This window comes from Anas platyrhynchos, chromosome 8 (genome assembly GCF_047663525.1).
Source record: "Anas platyrhynchos isolate ZD024472 breed Pekin duck chromosome 8, IASCAAS_PekinDuck_T2T, whole genome shotgun sequence".
Classification (NCBI taxonomy): Eukaryota; Metazoa; Chordata; class Aves; order Anseriformes; family Anatidae; genus Anas; species Anas platyrhynchos.
The window spans coordinates 34,377,397-34,400,225 of record NC_092594.1 but is presented as its reverse complement, the minus strand read 5'-3'; the positions used below and the strand labels follow the sequence as shown (position 1 = coordinate 34,400,225).

The window sequence follows — 22,829 nt, the reverse complement described above, 5'->3', positions numbered from 1 at the left end:
CTTAATGGCTGACAAAATAACACTGCAGTCAACAGCTTGGATCTCTCCGGCAGTACCAGAAGACGCTGGTTGACTCAGGGTAGGGAGACGAAACAGAGACTGTTAGCTCAATTAGTGCAATTAGTGCGCGATTTAAGGGCTTAGACGGCATCTGCCGGCGCACCGAGGCGCTGTGTTAACCGAGCGCCTGGCTTCGGAGGCGCAGCGCCGCGATCCACAGCGTCAGCACGCCGCTCACCTCCAAAAAACAGGGAGAAGAACCTCAAGGGGGAGAAGAACCTGGGTTGGGGTGAGCGCCCTTGGGTTTGGGGCATGCGCTTTTGGGGTTCAGAGGGTTTGTTCCCGGTGCTCGCAGTGCCCCGGCGCATCCCGTGCTGCGCAGGGCTCCGAAAGGTGCCTCGGCGCTCACCTTGGCGGCGGCGATGGGGAGGGGAAGAAAAAAAAAAAAAAAGAAGTAAAAAACGTCACTTCGCAGCCTTGTAAATCATTCATCAAGGGCTGACCAATTTGGCTCCCATCCTACAATATGCTCAGGGCACTTGTGGGTTTTTAATTATTGAGCCCTGCCAAGCGCCACATGTGCGCGGCGCATTCAGCCCGCGTTGACGCGGCGGGCGCGGAGGTGAGGTTTGGGGGTGTTGATGGCGGAAAAAAAAAAAAAAAAAGAAAAGGTTCTGTGGTTTTGTGGAAAAATGTGCATTTGCTTAAAGATTTTCTTTGGCTGCGGCGCCCTCCTCCCCCTACTCCCTGTTGCAGAGGGAGGAGGAGCGCAGCAGACTTCGGTTCGACACAAAGGCAGAAAAAAAAGCTCAGATTTGGTGGTTTAGCGGACCGAGGCGCTTTTTGCACCAAAAAGGGTGCAAAAAAGCACCAAAAAGGGGCTTTCTGGCCGCTCTGCTCCCTCTGCGTGCCGACCCCGACCCCGCTGTCGCCCCGATCCCGTGGCTCCGATCCCAAAGCCGGGCCCCGCACCGTGCCGGCGGCAGCCCCCGGGTGGGCTCGCAGCGCGGGGGGACCCGTCTTGCCGCGGGAGATTCCCCGGCAAGGGATTATGGTGTGCTGGAAATCTTGTGAAACCATAAAATATCACCTTGGCAGCTTTACGGCGCCGCGCGCCGCCTTTGGAGAGTGGCGTTTTGCGTGATCGAGGGTTTAATAAAGGAAATTCCAAATGGGCTCGCTGCAGTCGGGGGCTCGCTCTCCTCTATTTCTGCGCTAAGAGCATTCATCTGCTTTGCAGAGAAACTGCAATATGCTCATGGCCTCGGATTAAGATTGGGTTTTACTTTTATAGCTGACCCACTTGGGGGGACGGGAGGGGGGGAGAACTGGGTTCACTCCCTCTCCTTTCTATTTTTGCTGCCGTCTGAAGTATAAAAAGAGCCTGGAATGGGTAGGCTGATTTTCCCTGCCAGGCCTTTTTTTTATTAACTGCAAAAGCGCTCAGATCTGGCCTTCTCCGCTGCTTTTGCGGGGAAGGCTGCTCGGGATGCCCCGCTCTCCCAGCCCCTTGTGGGGTGGTTGTTTCACAGAAGGCTTTTTTTGGGGGAGATTCGGCCCCTGCTGTCCTCTAGGATGCTTCCAGGGGTGGGCACAGCAGCAGCTGGCACAGCGCGGTCACCTCCATCCCGCTGGGTCACGGTGTGTGCACGGAGCTGGCCGTGCTGCCGGTGGGACTCGGGGTTTGGCTGGGCCATGGTGGCTGAGTTTGGGTTCAAACCGAGCTCAGGATTTCCTCGGGGTGATGTTTTTTACCCCCATCCTCCTGGGCGCTTCCTCAGCGCCGTGCCCGCGGGGCTGGGAGGGTGCCCTTTGTTCCGCGGCCAGCCCTGGGGCCGGTCCCCTGGCCAGAAATCCTCCTTTGTGCATCGCTGTTCGTGGCAGAGAGGCAGTAAATATTAATCCAGTTGCTAAGCAGGGCTGGCTGGGCAACCCAACACCGTCCCCTTCCCCTTCTCGTGGCGAAGCCGCTCGTGCCCGCGCTGGAGCTGGCGGCAGGGAGGCGTGAGCCAGGGTTTGGTGGGATTTCTGTGAAAAAAACCCCTGGCGACGGTGGTGGGGAAGCAGGGGAAGCGTCTTTGGAGGCCAGAAGCGAAGCGAGAAGGGTGCGTGGGGGGAGGTGGGCTCCGAGATGCGTTTAAAAAGCCTTAAAATAGCTCCTGGCTGGCGTGACGCGCTAGGTGAGGCTCCTGGGTGGCTGCTCAGACAAACAAATGAGCCCTGGGGCCATCCCTGCTTTTTGCATGGCCATTTTCGGGGTGAGCTGCAAGGAGCTCGCTGGCGATGCTGGTGTAGGATCGGGTGAGCGTGGTGAGAAGGGGAGAGTGGGTGAGCTCCGCTCCCAAACCCGGCCACCAAAACAGCCCCGAGCATCCTCTGCTCCTTGCTCCGGCCTCGAGCGATGCTGCGGGGACCGTGCCGATCGACCCAGCGCGGCATGGCCGGGGGGGGGACGACTTTTTGTATTATTATCTCCTCCTGAACTCCGACTCGAAACCAACGTGTCTGTCCTGGTTTTGTTCCCCGCAGAGCGCAGCTGCCGCCCCGAGTCCCGTGCTTGGAAACATTCCCCCGAACGACGGGATGCCCGGGGGCCCCATCCCGCCAGGTTTCTTCCAGGTAGGCTGCCGCTCCTCCCGGCGCCCGCGTCGACGGGGCGCTCGGGTCTGCTCGCGCCTCGCTGCCGGCGCTCGGCTTCTGTCCCCGAGGGGACCCCGGCCAAGCAGCACGCCCACCCAGCTGACCCGTTTGGGAATAACCCGTGGTCTGCCCTCCTCCCACCTTCGCTTTCTGGTTTCCGTGGCCTGAAAGCGGTTTTGTTTCTCGCTTGCAGAGGTTTCTGTGTATTTGCAATCGATGTTTCTCCAAAGCTGCTTGTTTTGTGTTTGGGTTGAGATTGTATTTGTTCTTTGGTCCTAACAGACGCGCGTAATTGAAAACATTCTGGATTTTGATTCCTGAAACTTTTTCCCCCTCTGGTTAACCACTTGATTTTTTCCAAATGCAATCACTGAAAGCATTAACAAATGCTGGCGTGGGCTGTGGCTGCAGGCAGAAGCGGATTCGATCCAAGCGCACGGCCCCGAATGCCATGGAGGCACCTTGTAAGACAATCCCTAGCCCAGTCCCCAAAGTTGCCTTGCGCGTTCCCTCTCCCACGCTGAGCTCTGAGTGAAGACAGGGGGACGTATGACTGAGTGATGCTAGCGGAGAGGGCTTCAGCAAGCGCTTGGAAAAGAAGTTTTCAAAGCCTTCATCCTTTTTATTTTAATTTCTTTGGAATCTCTCTTTATGGCTGATGCGCACTGGGTCGTAGCGACTCAGGCTCGCAGTGCGTTCAAGTCTTCCTTCTTGAGGAAGAAGCACTTGTTCGTGTAACAAATGGGATAGCGGTTGGAAGGGATATTTGTTTTGGCAAGCTGCTTTTGGTTTTTTTATCTGGGTTTGTGATTTGTGTATGGGAGAAACTCTTGGGCAGCAGGCTCGTGATTTCTGGTGGCGGTACCGGAGCGCGGTGTCGCACCCGCTGCGTGCGCGGGGCCGGGGAAGGAGAAGGGGATTGCTTCTGGTTTTAGAGAGATCCCGTTTCCTGAACAGGCGTGTGACAGAACGCGGGTAGCCGATGGTGGTGGGTAACCCTAAAACCCCAGCCCGATCTTGGAGCAGCGCCCTGCGACGCGGGGTGAAGCCAGCAGAAGAGATGCTATCTCGCAGGTCATAGCTGCTGCCAGCAATCCGAGTGCCAAGTTGCTACTTCCAACAAATGTGTTTCCAAAAGTCCTGATCTCATCCCGTTGCAGAGATGACTGTCCTCTCAGGCTCCCACTTCGCACAGCTCTGCGAGGGTTGCAAAATTGGCAAGGAGTTAGGGCACGGCTTCAAAAGCCAGGCTTGGATTTCGCCGAGAGGGGAAGGTGAGGGAGAGAAGCTGCGATGCCCCAGACACGCTGCTCATGCTCGGGTCTTGACACTTCTCCTTGACACCCTCCAAGGCCTCTTCTCCCTCCCCCCGCTTTCCTTTTCGGCTTTTTGTAGCTTTTTGGCACTGAGGGTCTGATTCGGGAGCAGACAACCCACCCCAGATCTCCGGCTGCAGCCAGACCGGGAGCTGCCCTGCCCTTTGGGGCCGGGGTGCTCCGATGCAGCCCCTCTTTCTTAGGATCTTTGCCAGGGAGCTTCCCTAAAAACCAGCAGAAATAAGGGGCCATGTGCGGAGCTGCCGCCCACCCCCGGAGCTGCAGGAGGAGAGGGAGGGAGAGAGGGAGGGAGGGAGGGAGGGAGTGTGGTCGCTGCTCTTGGCTTAGGTGAGGAGGAGGAGGAGGAGGGCCGGGCGCCGATGCATATGGATCGCATGTGACGTCTCGAGAGACTGCCTTTCCTGAAAGCCCTCCAACATCTGGTTTCTCCTCCCAGCCCTGGGGAAAGAGGGGAGGAGGGGAGAAGAAAAATCCCACCTTTTAACACAGTCAGAACATCACCCCCCCGAAAGCCCAGCTGATTTATTGCGAGCCTTCAGCTCCTTCCAGCGTCAGGACGTGCTCGAGCCCAGCTCTTGCAGAGGTGTGCTGGAGCCTCTGCATCGAGCTGCTTGCAGCTCAGGGTTAATTTCTTATCTCTGAAGGAAATAAAAAAAGTGCTGAACTTCAGAGGGCAAAACCAAAAAGGTCACGGGAGGTGCAGAGGACTGAGGCAGTTGGGGTTCTTTTCCCCGACCCTTTATGTGCCAGCCCCGGGGGTGGGCGAGGTTTCCAGCAGGACCACGCCGTGAGCCCACCTCCGTACTGGGGGCACTGGAGGACGGAGGGAGCATCAGGGGACACCAGCTCCTCTCCAGCAGCACCGTGCTGGCTGCGCAGAGCTGCCTGCACCCTTCTGCTCCGTGCCGCAGCCACCCGGAGGGCTCAGGTTGCCTGAGGACAGCAGGCGTGGGCGTCCTGGGACGGGGACAGCTCCTGGCCTGGCACCGCGGTGGCATCAGGCCAGGAGCTGGGGTGGCAGCGCCAGCAAACCAAGGTTGTTCGGTGCTGGCTGCGGAAACCCTGCGCTGCCGCCCCGGGGGGCACGGGGAGCAGCCCTGTGGGCTCAGGTGGCGAAGGGAAGGAGCGAGGAGGAGCTCGAGCACGAGCTTGGAGGAGCAGGGACGCGCTGGCGAGGCGAGAGGAGGAGGCCGGGCTGCAGCACCCGCCTGCAGCTGCTGGCTTGCAGGCAGAGCCTTCCCCGTGCTGGAGCTCAGCAGCGACCTTTAGGCTGGGGGCCAAGGGAAATGCAGCCCTCGGCGTCTCCCCAAACCCCGTGCCCAACAGGAAAGGAGAGGCCCTGGGCACCTTTTGGCTGCCCGGGCTCTGCGTGGTGCCAGCAAGCTGCAGCGCCTGGCGTCGGGCTGCGCTCCCCACAAGCGGTGGCCGGGTTCACGGCTAGCGTGGGTAGGTGCTTGTAGTTAAATCCGTCTCTTTGTCCCTTTAAGACGAGCAAACAAACCCTTCTCTCATCCTCCTAAAGGTCATCGAAGTCATTTCTGCTTTTGTTTTGAAAGCTGAATTGATGCCCGCTCGCAGAGCCCTCGTGTTTGCCTCCTCTGCTCCAGCGCTGGGGAAGGGGAGTGCCAGGGAGAGGCGGAAGGGAAAATTAAAAATTACAGCCTGGTGGTACAAAACCTCCCTCCATAGTAAATAACGGGGGTGTAGGAGGTTGGGGGCTGCTTGTCCCAGCCCCCCCCCCGTGGCTGCTGCGCCTCCTCTCCCAAACGCACGCTCCCCGCCTGGCTCTGTACCTCTGGCTCTGATGAAATGGAAAGTTGCACATAAATCAATGTCTGTGGCCGCGTTAGCTATGCATCAGCAGCCAGCCTGCGAGATGCACCAAAACAAAGCGCCGGCCGCTCGCTGTTCCTACACTGCCCCCTAATGCAGAGAAAGCCTCCGGAGCCGGGGAGGACGGGGGCTTCCAGCCGGGGGGCAGCCCCTCTCCCAGCCAGGGGGGCATTGCTGGGGGGGGTGAGCCTCCTGAGAGCCCTGCCCCTGCCTGATTTTGGGAGACGGGAGGCAAGGAGCAGCACCAAGGGCACCCCGCTCACAATCACGGCCCGGAGCAGGGACCTGCATGGCCGCAGGAGTGGGGTGTGCGGCTCAAGTGGCTCCTCCCGGGCATGCCTCAATTTGCAGCCCTCTCCACAACCCCTTCCTTCGGCTGGCTTCATGAGCTCCCCACAGGATGGGACCAGCCTCTGAGCACCCCACTGCCCGTGCTGCCCAACCCCACAAGCAGCCAGGAACCCCACACCATCGGCTTTCCCGGTCCCACCAGGGCTTCTTTTGTAGGGGAAGGTTTCTCCTAGGCAAGATTGGAAGGAACATGGCTTACAAGAGAGAGCAGGGCTGGAGGGAAGAAAAAGCAAGTGTCGGAGAAAGTTTTTTTTTTTCCTTTTTTTCTGGAAGTTTAGCAGGATGCCCGAGGCTTTTGTACCGAATGTCTGGAGCATATGGTGGGATTTGCAGTCAACTTTCTCTCGGGTGCTCCATCCAGATGGAGGTGACTGTTCTTGGCTTCGGCTGACACGGGTTTGTTTCCTGAAGAGCTTGTGTTTAACATATTCCTTCAAACCAGAGCTCTGCACTCGGGAGCCCCAGCTGCAGGCGAGGCAGATCTCCTGCCCACGGCTCCCTTCCCGGCTGCTGGCGAGCTTGGCCGTGCCGCGGTCTCAGTGCTCACAGGAAGGTGCAATTGGGTCTTTAGGCAGCACCTCCTGCCTTCCTGGCGTTGCTGCCCTCTCCTTTACAACCTGGAGGTGACCTGGTGTTGTCCAGCCCCGTCCTGGTGGGCTCCAGGCACTGCCTTGCCGCACAGTAAAAGACATCTGGCGTGGCGGAGGGTTTTGGCTTTGTGCTGGGCTCGGGGGTGTTGCAGCAGGCTCAGAGAGGCTCTGAAATTCAGATGTCAGGAAAGACGGGGAGGAGAGCTCTGTGGGGCACAGAACTTCCAGGAACGGGAAACTTATTCGGCTGTGAGCTGTGTCCTCCTGCGAGCTTGCAGCTGCCTGGGTTTGGCCCGTTGTCAGAGGGTTGGCGAGCTCCTTCTGCACCCTCGGGCTGCGGGGGGCTGCGGCATGAGGAGGTGTTACGGGGCTGGCAGGGCAGGAGGACGCTGGCTAGCTGGTTATTTCTCTTCAGGCTCCTGGAGGTGCACGCTAGGGCTCTGAAACCTTCCCCGAAGGCTGGGCTGGCGTGGCTGAAAGCACCGGAGGAGCCTGTGGAGCTGGAGGAGCCAGCAGGAGCCCCAGGGCACTGCACGGTGGCCGTGGTCCTCCAAGGGCTGCAGCTCCTGCTCACAGGGAGCCCAGAGCATCTCCCCTGCACCACTGCTTAGGGAGATTCGCTTGTTTACATGTCACAACACCTCCCTCTCCCTTCACAAGAACAAAGCTCCAGCTCCTTCCCCCGTAAACTCAGGCACTTCTCTAATTAATGCCCGTTTTGGTTAGTTTGGTAGTTTCTAATGGTGAAACCGGTAGGGCAGAGGCAGGTATGTTAAAATGCAAGACGCCTTCCTGTTGCTGCCTCTAAACTGTTGGCATCTCGTTGCGTTGCTGCTTTGCCTTCTTCTACCATTCTTCATTGTTCTGCCACCCCCAGAGGTACTTGAGAATGTTTTTAAATATAAAAACTCCCCCATTAGCTGAAAGTATGTAGCCCGTAAAACATGATCCATTTGTGGTGAATTACTCTCGGAACATAAATTGACACATACAGAACTCCGATCGCTGGTGCAATTTTCCATGTTTAATATTTTACAAGAAGTTTGAGGAGTTGAGCTCATGAAAGACGGAGTGGAAATAACGTGATCGCATGGAAACTCCTGCTGCAAGGCAGCGGCGGCAGCAAACCTCTGCCAGCCGGGCGGCCAGATTTGTCTTTTAAAGCCTCTGTAGTAAAGAGGGAAAAAAAAAAAAAAGAAGCAGAGAGGAGGTAGACAGGAAGGCTGAGGTTCTTCTAATGCTGGTTTAAGTGGTCGGTTGGTTGTGGGGATTTTTGGAGGTGAGGAGCCACGTCCAGGGCCTCCTCCTTGGGGCCTGGGAGAGGCGTGGAGGAGGAGGAGGGTGCGTGGGCCCGGCCTCCTCCTGCGGCAGCGCCTCTTAATGACTGCTAAACACACGTTTTTAACCAAAAAAAAAAAAAAAAAAAAGAGTCGTCCCGTTGGTTGGAGCCCACATGTCGTCTCTGCAAAACATTTGTCTCCAGCGCTGCGGTCCATCAAGATCGTCTCCTGCTTGTAATGAGGGGAGCCCGCTGGAGGAAAAGTAAGCAGGCGTTCCCGGCCGAAACGCCATCTGCACATGGTTTCGGCGATAGAGAACCGCTGATGGCCGCCTCCAGAGGCTCGGCCTTCCTCACCAGGAGCACACGGCGCTGGGCAGCCCTGCCATGAGCAGGGGGCCCGGCCCCGCGACAGGAAGGAGGCGGCATTTTGGATGTGCTGCCCCTTGGCCCTGGGAGGATGAAAGCACACCTCCTCCTCCTCATTGCCTTGGAGGAATTCCTTCCAAATTGCCCTAAATTTCTGAAAGCGGGGCAGCCCCAGGCCCAGCCTGGTAGGCCCAAAATGGCCGCAGGCCTCCTGCCTCAGGGCACAGGCCCCATGCACTGGGCCAGGGGCAGGATGGTGCCCCGGGTGTAACGCCTCACAGCAGCCCCAACATCGCCTCACAGCAGCCCCAACAACATCAGACCCTCTCCAGCTCCAAATGCCGGGGCTGGGAGCAGGGAAAGCAAGCGGCAGAGAAAGTCTTGTGAGCAGCACGGCTCCATTTCCACGGCCGCCAGAGCCGGGTGGCTGGTTGGAGTCTGTTTGGCTCCATCTCCCCGCGTTCACAGTTTGCAAAAAAAAAAAGGAAAACCCACCACACACACACACACACACACACACAACCCTCTTACTTTATTTACATTGCACTCAAGTTTCCGCGGTACAAAAGATTTGCAGGTGCAAATATGTCCTGCCTTCATTAACTTCCCCTCCCTTTTTAATTTATGTGATTTCAATTTTCCTTCCCTGTACTGTTAATTAGGGGACCCTCTAATCAGTACCATTATCACAGTGGTATTCATGTTTAGGAAAGCTGCTAAACAAATGCTTGCAAAATTGCTAAATGGCTAATTAATGTCTGTTAATTAAGAAAATTGCTCATGGTAACAAACCATGCCATTGCTGGCAGCAGCTAGAAGGCGAACACTTGTTGAAATTAGTAACGAGGCAGGTAGAGAACATCTGCTCCTGCGCCTTTCCTGGAGTGTGTAGTCGCTTCGCATAACGTACTTACCGAGCTTATTTGCTTTCTGTACCAATTACACGTTCTTTGACTCAAAAATACTTTTTTTTTTTAATTATTTTTTTTTTCCTTACGTTAACATGCACCGGTATGTCCTCGCACCGAGCTCGCAGTTCCTCCGAGCAAACTTTTCATTTTGTGCTTTCAAGAGAAATTAAAAAAAAAGTAAAAAAAAAAAAAAAGTGGGCGTTCAACCCCAAAATGTCAGCAACTGCTGCATTGCAGTGCTCGAAACCTACACCAACTAATCTTTCCTTTTTTTCCCCTAGACGGCCTTAGTAGCGTTTTACCCGAAAGACATTTTCCTTGCACCATTAGGCAACCCACCTCGAGGAGGGATGGTGCAGCCGCAAAGGGGAACGTAAAGGGCCCTCCAGCACGCCGCGGACCCTCGGGTGGCAAACCCTGGGAGGTGCTTCCAGCCGTCAGGATGTGGGAGGAGAGAGGAGAAAACGTTTTTGTTTTTTTTTTTTTTTTGGTTTGGGGGTGTTTTTTTGGTTTTGGTTTTGGTTTTTGGATTTCCCCCCAGCCTCTCTGACCCTCTCCTGCGTATTTTTCTTGCTCGTTGCACGCCCTTGCGAAGTGTTTCCCTGTGTGTTTATCATTGCAGACCTGGTTGAACTACTGGACCGTTGACTGTAACGTGGCTGCTGTGCTTTGACAGATGTTCTGAAATATTTTTTTTTTTGCATATATCATTATTCATTGTTCAGTTACAAATGAGTAGAAACTCAACTAAAAGGAGAGAAAAAAAAAAAAACATTAAAAAAATCGGCGAACTGCCTTCCCGACAAAACAGCTCCACCCGTGAATCCTTTTTAGCTCTTTCTGCGCTTTCATGTGCTAATCTATAACCTCCTTCTACTGTCTGACCTCACAGGGACCGCCTGGTTCACAGCCCTCGCCACACGCACAGCCTCCACCCCACAACCCTAACAGCATGATGGGACCCCACAGTCAGGTAACGACACTAGCGATGGGTAGGGCTGTGAATCGGGACGCGCTCTGCAAGGGCGCTGGGAGCGGGCACCCGCTGCCCCCAGCTCCGCCGTGGGATGTTGCTTTCCTCCCAGTTTCTGATTGTTTTTGCTGGGTGTGCAGGTGACAGTGGACTGAGAAGTCACTCGTGGGTATCAGACTGTTTTGCTTCCCCAGGTAGCCTGAGAAATGTAGCTGGATGTGGGATTTTAAGCTTCTGTTGGTAGCAGCAGTTGTAAAACAGTAGCTTAAGTCTTCTTTTTTTCGATGCGTAGCATTGGGGATTTTTTTTTTGTGTGTGTGTGCGTGTCTGTATGTGCTTATTTCCCACCTTTTTTTTTTTTAATATTTTTATATATGTATTTAAACACGGTATCTAACACTCAGGGTTTCCCGTGCACTAATTATAACAGCCTCACAGAGTATTGCCGAAGTTATGTCAAATGCTCTCGAACAATAAACCGACAGAAAACCTTAAATAAACGGACTCCGAACACTTTTTTTTTTTTTTTTCCTTTTTCAACTCAACTTTTTTAAAGAAGGATTTCTCCAGAATAATAATAATAATAATAAAAAAAAAAAATAAAGCGTGTAAAGTCTAACCGGCGTGTGTGGGGCACGTGCTGTCCCCCGGCGGTGTGTCGCTGACCTGGGTTTTGTGTCATTGCAGCCTTTCATGTCACCGCGCTACGCAGGAGGTCCCCGGCCCCCCATCAGGATGGGAAACCAGGTACTGTGCTCCCGACCCCGCTCCCCGGCTGGATTTTCCCTGCCGTCCCAGCAAATCGAAGCTGTGGAGATAATCCTACCGCCGGGCTCACCGCCTTGGCTGCGGGGTCAAGCGGGGCAGGTCGCTCCTGGATTTTGGGGCTGGGTTTATCCTCTTATCCCATCGAGGCGGCAGTAACCCAACCACGGGGCACTTGCCATTACGGTGAAATTACAAAGATCCCGCTTTTTCCCCAAACACCACGTATAAAACCCAGGTTTGCGCATAGCCAGAGCTTGGTGAGGTTACGGTCACAGCCAGAGGGGCAATAAATAAACGGGAATAAAGAGGAAGGCAGAAAAGTCAGGGAGCAGACGTCTCAATACCCACCACTGCAACAGCCCTGGGTTATCTTTCTCCCCTTTATCTGCTCGGAGCAGCACGTGGAAGGCAGCCTTTGGACTTTAAAAAGTGTGTGGCTTCGGGGAGGGGGGACAGCCAGGGCCAAAAACACAGGAGCAGACGTCCCCTCAGCGTTTGGGGACAAACCTGACCCATCACCCTCTTGCAGATGCGGCACTGGCACATCGCTGGCAAATCCATCCCTGCTCCTGGTGGGATTTGGCCGTGGGGCCAGCCCCTGCCCTGCACAGCCCCCTCCTAAATCACAGAGGGGGCTGCGGGCAGGCAGGGAGGGGAGAGGAGGAAATTCTGGCATCTGGTTCAGGTTTTTAGGAGGTGTTTGCAAAGGGAACCGGGAGCGGTGCCAGGAGCTGGGGGGATGCAGCGGGTTGCGGCTCTTTGGGATGGGAGGGGTGATGGGCCCCAAATAACCCCTGTTGCCTCAGGAATTGGAGAGCCTTGACCCAAATCTCTGCCTGGGCAGCGTTTTGGCAGTTTATTTGTTGTTTCATTCGTCCCTACCTTGTTTTCCCAGCCTCCGGGGGCCGTTCCTGGTACACAGCCGTTGCTGCCCAATTCAATGGATCCCACGCGACAGCAAGGTAAGCCCTCAGAGGGGGGTTTGAGAGTCTCCCCCGTTTTGTTACCTGCTCATTCGGGGCCTGGAGTCGCCCTTCTCCCCCCTAACTTGTTTTCTTTCCTCCCTCAGGGCACCCGAACATGGGCGGCCCCATGCAAAGGATGAATCCTCCGCGAGGGATGGGCCCCATGGGTCCCGGTCCGCAGGTAACCTCGGCAGCACCAAAGAGCCTCGCGCAGCTCTGCCAACACCAACCACCATCTCCACGGCCCCCGGGGGCTGGGAGGGCTGGGAGATTTCCCCCCTCCATCCCCCCATTAGTGTTAATGCATTTTACATTAGTCCTGCCGCTGGAAATCCCTCCTTTTAACGTTAGCGAGGTCTTCAGGGCTGCACGTCCTCATTAAGGGGATTGCAGCCCCCCTCTTGCCCTTCAGCCGAAGGGGATGCCACTTAGCACCGAGCCCCAGCAGCCTCTGAGTGCATTATGCAGCGTGCCTGGGAAATAGTTCTGACCCTAACAGCAGGAAAGGGGAAGGATGCTTACATTAAAAATAAATAAATAAACACAAATGGAAAGGTACCTTCAGCAAGGGAATAGCCCTGCCCTTTGCTGGCTTCTCCTCCTCCTGCCCTGATCTGCAGACTGCTTGAGCTCTCCTCTTTTCCAGTCATTTCTTATTCAGAAGTTTTTTTGGAGGGGCAAAAGGGGGGAGAGGTTGGTGCAGAGGAACTCCTCCGCCTAGGAGGAGAGGAGGGTTAAGGGTGGCAGATTTCACCTGCGACTTGGGCAGCCCCTCGGCACTCGCACCCCAGCAGTGCCTCCTCCCTTTCCCTGCTCTTCAGAGAAGTTGGGTCACCTTCTGGCTTTTCCAGAGATGTTTCAGAAGCTCTGCTCCTGTCCCAGACGCTTAAGCTCACTCAAACTCTAACACTCGTGTGCCGTGGGGGTCAGGGTGCCTGCACTGGTGGTAGCTGTCCGGGTGGTTTTCCGTCTATTCCACAAATCTTACAGCTCCCTGCGCTCTCGCTGCACCCAGCCCCGGCTCAAAGAGCTGCTCAGACTGAAGCAAAGTTTCCTCTTACACTGCAATAATCCCAAATCCTGCTCAGCCGCTCGAGGAAGGGGAGGCAGGGTGGGGAGAACCAGCCCAAGGAGGAGCGAACTCTCAAATTAAGCAGATCTGGGTTAATATATTCTGCCTTTCTGTTGATTCATTTTCCGAAGTGGATTTGCATGCTGCTCTGTTGACTCACTTCTGTTTGTTCCTTCGGAGAGCCTTCAAAAACAGATTACCACATTTCGGTTGTAGGTTTATCCTCTCTGCATTGTCGCCTACGTCGAGTTTTTAGCGCGAGGATCAGAGTCTGTCAGGAGACGGGCGCGTGTGCTCGGGTTTTGTTTTGTTTTTCCCCTCGAGACTGTCGAGAGAAAGCGAGCGTAGCGTAAAGAGAGTCGTAAAGAGAGTCGTGGTGTTCCCTAACACGAGCCCGGGAAGGGAGGAGAGCCCAGCTTCACGTCCACCCAGCCTAGGGCAGGGACAAAACCCCTCACACATCACCTCCTGGACAAACCCGTGCCCTGACAGCACCGCAGTGCCAGCCATGCGGGACCTGCCGCTCACTCGCAACGCTCCCTGTGTGGAGGATGGCAAAAAGAAAAAAAAAAACACACAAAAAAATGGCATTTGGTAGCGCGGCCGGCGCCAAGGGGAGCGTGCCGGGAGAGCTGCAGGCGCTGGCAGCGTGCGGCCGGGAGGCTGCTGGCTTCCCACTCGCAGAGCTTGCCGCGAAGCTTGGAAGCCGCGGCTGAGCGCTGCGTGGGATGGCGGCAGGGCTGGGAGCCGGGAGGAGCTGTGAAATCCTCGGAGCTTTATTTTTGACTCCGCCGCTCCCTGTGTACGTACATTGCAGAGAGCTTTTTAGAAGCGTGCCCTTCCCTCCGAGAAGCGCGACTGCGGCGCCGGCTGCCTGCCTCCCCAATCTGGCGCTGCCTTCCCGAAACGGCGCGCTCGTGCGAGGGCTGCTGGAAAACATTGAACCCAAACCAGCAGCCCGCAGCTCCGTGCCCTTTTGATTTTTGTAAAGTGTTGCATCGGGACCTTCCCCAGCCTCAGCTACAAGTTACTCCGCATCCAGCACCCAGCCAGGACGTGCCGGGGTCCTGCCAACTTAGGAACCATCCGTGAATCGCCTCTTGCAACCCGGCTCCGCTGCTTTTCCCCTTTAACACTCACACTTTGAGCTCTGCGAGGCCCCGCTCGTTGGTGCCAGGATCAGATTTGCCAGCGCCTCTATTAAAAGGTTTTGTAGCTCGCTGGCTGGCCCGGCATCCAGGTCGCTCGGCGCAGCTGCGCTCCCTCCCCACCCTCCTTGAGCATCTTTCAGATGGCTTCGTTTGCCTCCCTTTCAGCTCCAATTAAACATGCTGAGCTTTTTTTTTTTAACAAGGGGTTTGATGCCGCTATTCAGCGCAAATGGCTGGAATTTTGATCAATTAAGGCCTTGCTGGTAATTTGTTTGGGGAAACCCTTGCCTGCCTCCTCAAAACAAACTTTGTAGATGCCCGCAGCAGAGCAGCGCGTAAATCCGGGGAAAAGTCAACAGTGCTGAAGCAGGAGCTTGAAATTTGGCTTGGAGGGCTTGGGGGGCTGCGGACTAGGAAGCATCCAGCAGTCCCCCTCTGCTACCTGGGTGTTTTTGTTCTCTGGAGGGCAGAAATGCTGCCAAAAACGATGCGTCGCGGGGTGATTGACCCTGATGGAGGTGCATTGAGGTCGATGGATGTGAGCGGAGCTTTGGGGTGTTGGGGGCACCCTGCTCCTGGGGGAATCCTCAGCCCAGGCAGCCAGCGAGCACCACAGCTTCATCCCATCCCGACACCTTCCTCATCTTCCTCCTTCTCCTCCTCCTCCTGCAGCCTCCTGGCGCTGCAGGGCACGGGGACCGCAGCACTCAGCTTTCTCCCCAGCCCGTGTCCAGGCTGATCCTGCTTAAAAAAAAAAAAAAAATTACAGAAAATGAAAAACTACGTTTGGGAACAGGCTTGCTTAGTGGGGGAAGGCGGCGGCGCAGCTCTCCCAGCAGCAGCACGACCTAAATCAGGCAGCAGCGCGGCGCCCAGAGGGCAGGGAGCAGAGCGCGAACCAAATGGAGCGCGGCATTGGGGGATTCCTATTCCTCCGGTGCCTTGGGCTGGGCTTTGTGCTGGATCTGTTCTTACCAGATTAAGGGCGCTGATCTGAGGCTCCCCGGCCCCGCTGGAGGCCGAGCGGGGCGAGATAAGCCGGGAGGGGAGCCCCGAGGGGCTGGGGGCTCGGGGGGCTCCCCGTGGCTGCAGACTGGCTGCGGGGGGGTTCAGCAGAGCCATGCAACCGGGGGAAAACAAACCCTGCTGCGTGCACTGCCTGGGAGCAGAGGAGCCTTGCCTTACTTCGGGTTTATTTTTAAAATTCTTTTATTTTCACGTTTTGGCTCGTCGCCCCTGCGTCCACATTTCTCAGCCCGTAATTTTCCTCGGTGTTCGTTTCCGTGAACTAACCCTCTCGTTCTGTTGTTTGTTTGTGTCTTTTTTTTTTTTCCCTTCTCTTTTCCTCTCCGCTTTCCCTTCTCGTTATGGTAGACTGATCCTTGGTTATCGTTGCAGAACTATGGCAGCGGCATGAGACCTCCGCCCAACTCGTTAGGCCCTGGCATGCCCGGAATTAACATGTAAGCCCCCGGCCCCACGCTGGGCACACGTGGCCGTGCCCTTTTGGTACCCGGGACTCTACCCGGCCGCCCCCGTGGCACGCAGGGCGATGGATGAAAGCAGAACTTTTGTTTTTTCTGTTTCCTTTTGTCTGCAGGGGGCCGGGAGCTGGCAGACCATGGCCCAACCCCAGCAGTGCTAACTCAGTGAGTATGCCCCGTCCTCCTACCTAAACAACAGTGGGGCTGCTTGGGAAGCACCCCAAAAAAATGGGGCGTCCAGCCTGGGGCTCGCTGGGTGCTTGGAGGAGCTCCTCCTGGCCCTGGCGGGGCTCGGATGCCCCGGAGCCTGCAGCTGTGTTGCTCCACGGCTGGTTTCCCGGTGCCTAAACCCCGCTCTTCTCTCCGTGTAGATCCCATACTCTTCTTCATCGCCTGGTACATACGTGGTGAGTCCGCCGCCGCTGGGTGGAAGTGGTGCACGTGGGGCAGCGGGTGGATTTGGGGCCGGGAGGGCTTTAGGAAGCAGGGGGCAGCGGGGGATATTCCCTCTGCTTGCTCAGATCCCCCCGTTGTCGGTGCTGGGGGGAATCCAGAAGGCTTCGGAGCTGTGCTCAGCTCTGGGGGTGCCGTGTTGGGGCGCGGGTGGGACAGGGCTGCGGAGCGGTGCCGGCACAGCTCACCCCAGCTCCATCTCTCCTCAGGGTCCTCCCGGCGGCGGCGGTCCTCCGGGGACACCCATCATGCCCAGCCCCGCAGGTAGGAGCCCAAACCCCGTCCCCAAAGCCAGCCCTGCCTCCCCCGGCCGGGTTTTTGGGGGGGCTCGGTGCCACAGCTGCAGGGGAGGAGCTGCGGCGCAGGCTGCGGCTGCTCCTTCTCCTTCTGCATTTTGATGAGAAGCCCTGACCTACATTTCAGGCTGGGTCCTAACAAAACACCCCCGGCGCTTCCCTGCCCCGCTGTGCCCTGTCCCCTCGCAGCCGGGGCACCTTGCTGCCACCAGGCTCCCTCCCACCCCACCCACCCGATATTTTGGGATATTCCTCTCTGCTTACACAGGTTCAGTGGGACTGGGGCTCGGGGAGGTTTCAGGGTGTGGAGCGACACACGGCCACGAATTTCTGCCCCGCGCACCCCCTGATAAGCCAACCCCACGGTTCCCGGTTAGAAGTTGAATTATTTTTCACAGTTGAATTTCCGTGATTAAAAACTTTGTGGATCTTCATTAAATACAAATTAGCCAGAAAATGGTGGTACTTAGAGGGAATTTTAGGTGATAAAATACAAAAGAATGAGTTCAAGTGGCATGAGTTTGTTTTAATTAAGAAATGAATTAATCACCCGACTTACTGGGCTTCACTGTTCCACAGATTCAACAAATTCAAGTGACAACATCTACACAATGATTAATCCAGTACCGCCCGCAGGCAGCCGATCGAATGTAAGTCTGCTTTCTAATAATTTACATATCAGATACCATAACAAATCATAATTAACTTCATCAGTTGAGAGCAAAGCAGTTTAATTGATTTCAGCCATTTGTTACAAAACAGAAATAAAACAAACCATCAAAAAGCGATTAACTCTTTGGCGACTTTGTTCGGTTTTTGTGCTTACCAAAAGGGCAGCCATGGCAGCTGCACACCCCACGAGCCTGCGGGTTTTAGGGCATGTGGGTGACTGCAGGCCTTGTTCTGTGGGCATTTGGAGACAGCCCTCGGAGCTGGCACGGTGTTTGGGTTTGCACGCCGTGGTTTGGCCAAATATTATGGTCACGAGCCCCGAGGGGTGTCCCACAGCTCTGAGAGGTGGCCACGTCCCTCCTCCAAGCCCAAATTGGACTGTGCTGTGGGGACGGGTCACCCGGAGCCACCGTGGCCGCCCCGATGTTGCTTTTGGGTTGATGTGGGTGTTGTTTTCTCATCCGCAGTTCCCGATGGGCCCCGGCTCTGACGGCCCCATGGGCGGCATGGGCGGCATGGAGCCCCATCACATGAACGGATCCTTAGGTGAGCGCCCTGCGAGCCCCCGCGGCTTCCAGACCCTGGGGGAAAAGTGGAAGGGAGGAGCGGGGCAGGAGGGAGCCGGGGCTGCGGGTGCGCCTTCAACAAGGCTTTTCTCCTTTTGTCCCCACGCCACAGGGTCAGGAGACATAGATGGACTTCCAAAAGTAAGTGAGCTGCTGGGCAGCTGCGTGAGCCCTCTTCTCTCACCGGGCCTTGGGTGGGGACGGGAGCGGGGCCGGCGGGGCCACGTCCCTGCCCCGTGGTGCTCTGGGGATGCAGGGACCTGCTCACCGCCTCCCCGCTTCGTCTTCTGCAGAATTCTCCAAACAACATAAGTGGCATTAGCAATCCCCCGGGCACTCCAAGAGACGACGGGGAGCTGGGAGGCAACTTTCTCCATTCCTTCCAAAACGACAATGTGAGTCCCCTGGGGATGGGCGCGACTGCCGCTGGGTGCCCGGCCGCAGGCTGTGCGCCGGGGAGGCCGAATCCCTCCCTCCTCCTTTCTCACCCAGGCTTTGCTCTTTGCAAGCTGCTCCGGGACGAAAGGCAGGGGAGGAAGGGAGACATTGGGTGGGTGTGGGTGGGTGCAGGCCTGGGTGCTCCCAGGTTGGTGAGACACAGGGGAACGGAGGCGAGGAGGACACCAAGAGGCTCCCATGGGACGGAGGCCAGCTGGGACAAGCAGCTCAGCTCCCAGCCTCCTCCCTGGAGTTGCTCAGGTTCCTCCAAACCAATTTAATGCCATGGGGTGGCCGCCCCTTCCCTCTTTACCAGCGCAGGTGAGGGCACCGGGCTCACCCTGAGCGTCTTGTGGCAGGCAGCCCAGTCGTGGCGCTGGCTCAGGCGCTGTGCCCGGGCCTCTCTCCTGCTCCCACTGTATTAGCATCGCGTACATGCGTGCATTTTAATTATTTTTTTTAATTGCTTCTTACCCCATACTGCTTTGGTTATTTTCTCCCTGGAAAGGCAAGTTACAGAGCACATTACGTCCTGAAAAATGAGAGTCTGGAGCACACTCTCTGTGTGATTTATTAGCTCCAATTACCTGGCTTTGTAGTTCTCACAAGCCCGAGTCGCTGCCGCGTCCCCGTCCCCAGCCGGAGCAGCGCGGTGCTCGGGTCCGGCCCGCCTGGCGTCTCACCCTGGCTTTGTCTCTCTTGCAGTATTCCCCCAGCATGACGATGAGTGTGTGATTTCCCTCCCCCTCCTCCTCTCCAGGATAAAGAGAGTCAGCTGCCGTTCGGAGGATCTCAAAGAATTATGCAAGAAGAAGCTAGGTGTATTGGCAGGGAGACGCGTGGCGGGGGCCAGAACCCCAGGTTTAGTTTCATGCAATAAAAAGGCTGAACTTTTTATTCCATAAAACATGAAGGACAAAACTTAAAATATTTCAAGACATGACAAGATCCTTCTTTGTGCAGAAGGGTTTATATATGTACATGACACTTCTTTTTGGAAACAAATGGAAGCCTCTAGCACCCAACTCCGATCTCTTTGCTTTGTTCTTTTAAATAAAGACAGAAACAGAACCCTGTTGTATGTTTGTGCCGTGCGACACCAGGAAGCTAGTCTAGATATGAAATCTCATGTTGTCTCTGTTGTAGTCATTTTTTAAATAAACTGGACAGTTTACAATGGTGGTTTTCGTTCAGAAGGCCTGTTTTTTTGGTTTTTGGTTTTTTCCTTTTTTTTTTATTTTTTGGTTTTTTTTTTGGTTGTTCGTTTGCAGCACAACGCTTCCTCCTCCAGTAACAAGATCTGCTTGTGGAAGAGACTCCACCACCTCATTATAAACTTGTTAATGCAGGTGACCCCTTATAGGATCACATCCTCGAATTAATTGTGATCTTACTCTCTGTGACTGTGGCATGCACTGTGTTAGTCTTTCCCCCCCTCTCAGAGTACAAGAAGAAATCTCTGCCCCTCCCTTCCCGAGAGTCCTTGAGCTGGTTCACTGCAAAATCGAATTCGACTTTTTTTTTTTTTTTTTTTGAATCCACCGAAAGAAAGGAGAAAGAAAGGGTTAATCTGACCTGGGACTTTGAAACTGTGATCTCCAGCTAACTTTGGTTCTTTTGGGGGCTTTGTTTGCTTTCGTCTTTTTGTTCCGTTTCGGTTTCTTTCCTCTTGAAGACGTGCTTTTGTCAGGGTTTCACTTCTCTTATGATTTGGAACTGGATGGAGATATTTTTTAAGGAATTATTGTTGTTAAAAAAAAAAGAAAAAAAAAATGTATCCTTGCTATTCTGTAGGCTAACTCTGTCATAAGAAAATAAAAAAAAAAACTTAACGGGAAGCTCAGAAAAGCCCTCCCTGCTCCGGGGGAGGCGGCTGCAGCCGAGGGGCTGCCGAGCCGTGTGGAGGGAGGCTGGCGGAGGTCTGGGCTCTCTGTACATTACACTACCCCTGTAGTTGCTCTTTGTTTTTTCTCAAGCTCCATTTCTGCTCCATGTATATCATATTATGTAAAATATTATCTCCCTGGATTGACCCTTGTGCGGATTATTGAAAGCATTGTATCTTGTTTCAGTGTTTTTTCTTACCTTGTAGTCTGGTTCTGAAATACCGAGAGGGGAAAAAAAAACAAAAAAAAAAAGTAATTATTATACATTGTAGTTTGTGTACGATATTTGTTGATAATGTTTTATTAAAGGGATGTCTTTTTTCCGCACCCCTTCATTGAAATGTTTTTGGGAACATTTGGCTTGTTTTTATTATTCTGACTGCAAGACATGAGATGACAAAACTTTTTTTAGTGTGTAATACGAATTTTTTTAAATGTTTGCCTTCTTTTTCCTAGGCATTTTAATTGTGCTTTACCTGTAGAAAGTCGCTGGGTAGGGAGGGCGGGTGGGACGGGGGGGCTGAGGGTGTCAGTCTCATAGTTACAGTCAGGTTAATATTTTAAAAGTAATGCTGAGAAATGACCGAATGAAGATTTGTTGCATCGCAAAATGCGCCCGTGGGCTCCAGAAGGGGTCAAAATTTTTTCTTTTTCTGCTTTCCATCTTGTTCAGGTTTTGTTTTTTTTTGTTGTTTTGTTTTTCCTTTTTTTTTTTGTTCTGACGTGAGGAAATGAAAGGACCGGTTTTAATGTATTTTAAAATGAATAGCTAAATTATTGTCTTCATTGGTATGGGATGGTTTTTGTTTTTTTTTTTTTGAATGAAACGGTTCTCCCCCCTTCCCCCCCCATGCTGTAATAAATATCGACATAAACATTTGACCCCGGTGCGCTGCAGTTTCTTCCTGGTGCTGGCGGCTCCTCGAGGCTCGGAGCCCAGCGGGGTGCTGGGGGCACGTTTTGGGGTGGGGGCGATCCAGGGCGAGATTTTGGGGCAGGATTGTGCTGTGTAGGTGCTGCACTGGCAGCACAGCGCCTGGATTTAGACTGGAGACAGCCCGGAGAAGCTCAGCCGCCCGTGTCGGGTTTATACCTGGTGGTGTCAGGGCTGGGGCTGTGCGTTCCCATCCCTCTTGGAGGAAGCAAAGTTTGGCAACGTGGCCCCGGGGGTGTTTAGAGCTGGTGCACGCAGGGACCAGGGACTGTCACCGGGGACCGTGGTGCCAGCGGCAGGGTCCCTCCTGCTGGGTTTCAGGCTCATTTCGGTAAACACCGCACTGAGAACCCGCCACGTTCCCTCCTTGACAAGCCTCCTGAGCCTGAGCTGAGGGATAATTGCCTCCCACCTCGGTTTTCATTAAATTAAAGGTGGGAGGTGGCTGTGAGCAAGCAGGGGCTGCGGGTGGGGTCCAGGTGAGCCTGGGTTTGTACCAGGCCAGAGCCAGGGGAAGGTGGTGGGGCAGAAATGCTCGCCTGGCACGGCACGAGGGATTCAGCCCACGAAATACTTGCTCTGCGTGCTGGATACCTGTTGGACTGCTGGCACAGGAGCTGGGCGAGTGGGAGCAGCCCGAAAAGGGTCCCTGAGGACAGCCTGGGCAGTGTCACAGCAGGAGGGCTGTGCCATCAGCCGCTCGGCCACCGGTGCTGTCACCACTTTATCCCTTGGCTGGCTCCGTCAGCGTGTCCAAAAGCACTCAGGGAGGTGGCACACGCCACAAACATGGCTCCCAGGGGCTGTGGTGGGGAACGGCCATGTGGTTGTGCACACTCCGGGCACCTCCAGGTCCCCCTGGCCTGCACGAGCCGCCCCCTCCTCGCACGCTCTGCTCCCCGCCTGCCGCTCATTAAAGGTTAATGGCGGGTTCTCGCTGAGGTGATGCCGCTCAGCTGCTGACGAGCCTTATAACTTATTGATGCCCACCCAGATGTGCCTCCCTGACCTGTCGTCTTCCTCCTGCTCCCACCTCCCTCGCACCCGTGCCGGGAGCCCTGTGCTGCCCACCTTGAGTTCACCTCAAGTCATCCCAGGTGGATTGCTGAGGCCTCTCGTGACCAAAGCCAGCACCTGAAGTGAGCTCATTCCCCTTCTGACTGCCCGATGTCTCATGGCCTCTGCCATTTTTCAAACCGGCCGCACTCTGCCCTCGTCCATCCCTCGCTGTGCTCTGGCTTTGCCTCTGTGGCGTCCTGGAGAGGGCAGGATTCCAGCTTTAGCTCCCCTAACAGCCCTTGCTTTGTGCAGCGGTAAAAGCATCTAAAGGGACTTTAGCTCTGCCCCATGAAGACCACCTTCAGACTCCCACATCTACAGGCACGCAAGGTGCTCGGTTCCTTCAGCCCCTCTAACACCACCAGTCTCTCAGCATGGTTTGTTGGTGACAGGGGGCAGCGGGGTCGCTGCCCTCAGACGGGCCCTGACCCAAGGCAGGAAGGTGAGAGGAGGGCTCCAGCCCACGGGCTGCTCCCTGGGACTGTGCAGCAGGGTCCCTGCCACACAGCAGAGCCAACCTACGTGAAACTGAAAGGAAACGCCTTCAGAAACAACCATCCCCACACAGCACAACTATTAAAATGCGCTCCTAAATAACCGGGCAGAAATTACAGATTTAGGCAGATGAGCTGAAACGGGCAGCCCTCGCACAGGCAGAATTGTTTCTCTTTGAAGCATTTTGCCCCCAACGACTGAGGGATTTTTTTAATTTAACTTAAGGGATGTATCCCAAGTCATTGCGTGCAACTGTTGATCTCGAGTGTGACTAGTGAAAATCTGTTTTCTGAAACCTGCAGCGTGG

At 55.1% G+C, this 22,829-nt stretch overlaps 1 protein-coding gene across 4 annotated transcripts in view; it reads left to right on the top strand.

Moving 5' to 3' along the window:
* Nucleotides 1-19,329, top strand: part of SSBP3 (single stranded DNA binding protein 3) — a 45,528-nt gene extending 26,199 nt beyond the window's left edge. Inside the window, exons 5-18 of one of the 4 annotated variants that reach the window (XM_038182849.2) lie at nt 2,530-2,619; nt 10,203-10,283; nt 10,971-11,030; nt 11,947-12,013; nt 12,121-12,197; nt 15,638-15,702; nt 15,840-15,888; nt 16,095-16,130; nt 16,386-16,440; nt 17,052-17,122; nt 17,612-17,690; nt 17,823-17,851; nt 18,004-18,105; nt 18,854-19,329. In XM_038182849.2, the coding sequence (XP_038038777.1) occupies nt 2,530-2,619; nt 10,203-10,283; nt 10,971-11,030; nt 11,947-12,013; nt 12,121-12,197; nt 15,638-15,702; nt 15,840-15,888; nt 16,095-16,130; nt 16,386-16,440; nt 17,052-17,122; nt 17,612-17,690; nt 17,823-17,851; nt 18,004-18,105; nt 18,854-18,883 (891 nt within the window). In that variant the 3' untranslated portion in view covers nt 18,884-19,329. The remainder of the gene's footprint in view (nt 1-2,529; nt 2,620-10,202; nt 10,284-10,970; nt 11,031-11,946; nt 12,014-12,120; nt 12,198-15,637; nt 15,703-15,839; nt 15,889-16,094; nt 16,131-16,385; nt 16,441-17,051; nt 17,123-17,611; nt 17,691-17,822; nt 17,852-18,003; nt 18,106-18,853) is intronic. The other 3 variants (XM_038182851.2, XM_038182850.2, XM_038182852.2) reach the window with 3 other exon arrangements.
* The last annotated feature ends 3,500 nt before the right edge of the window (nt 19,330-22,829 follow it).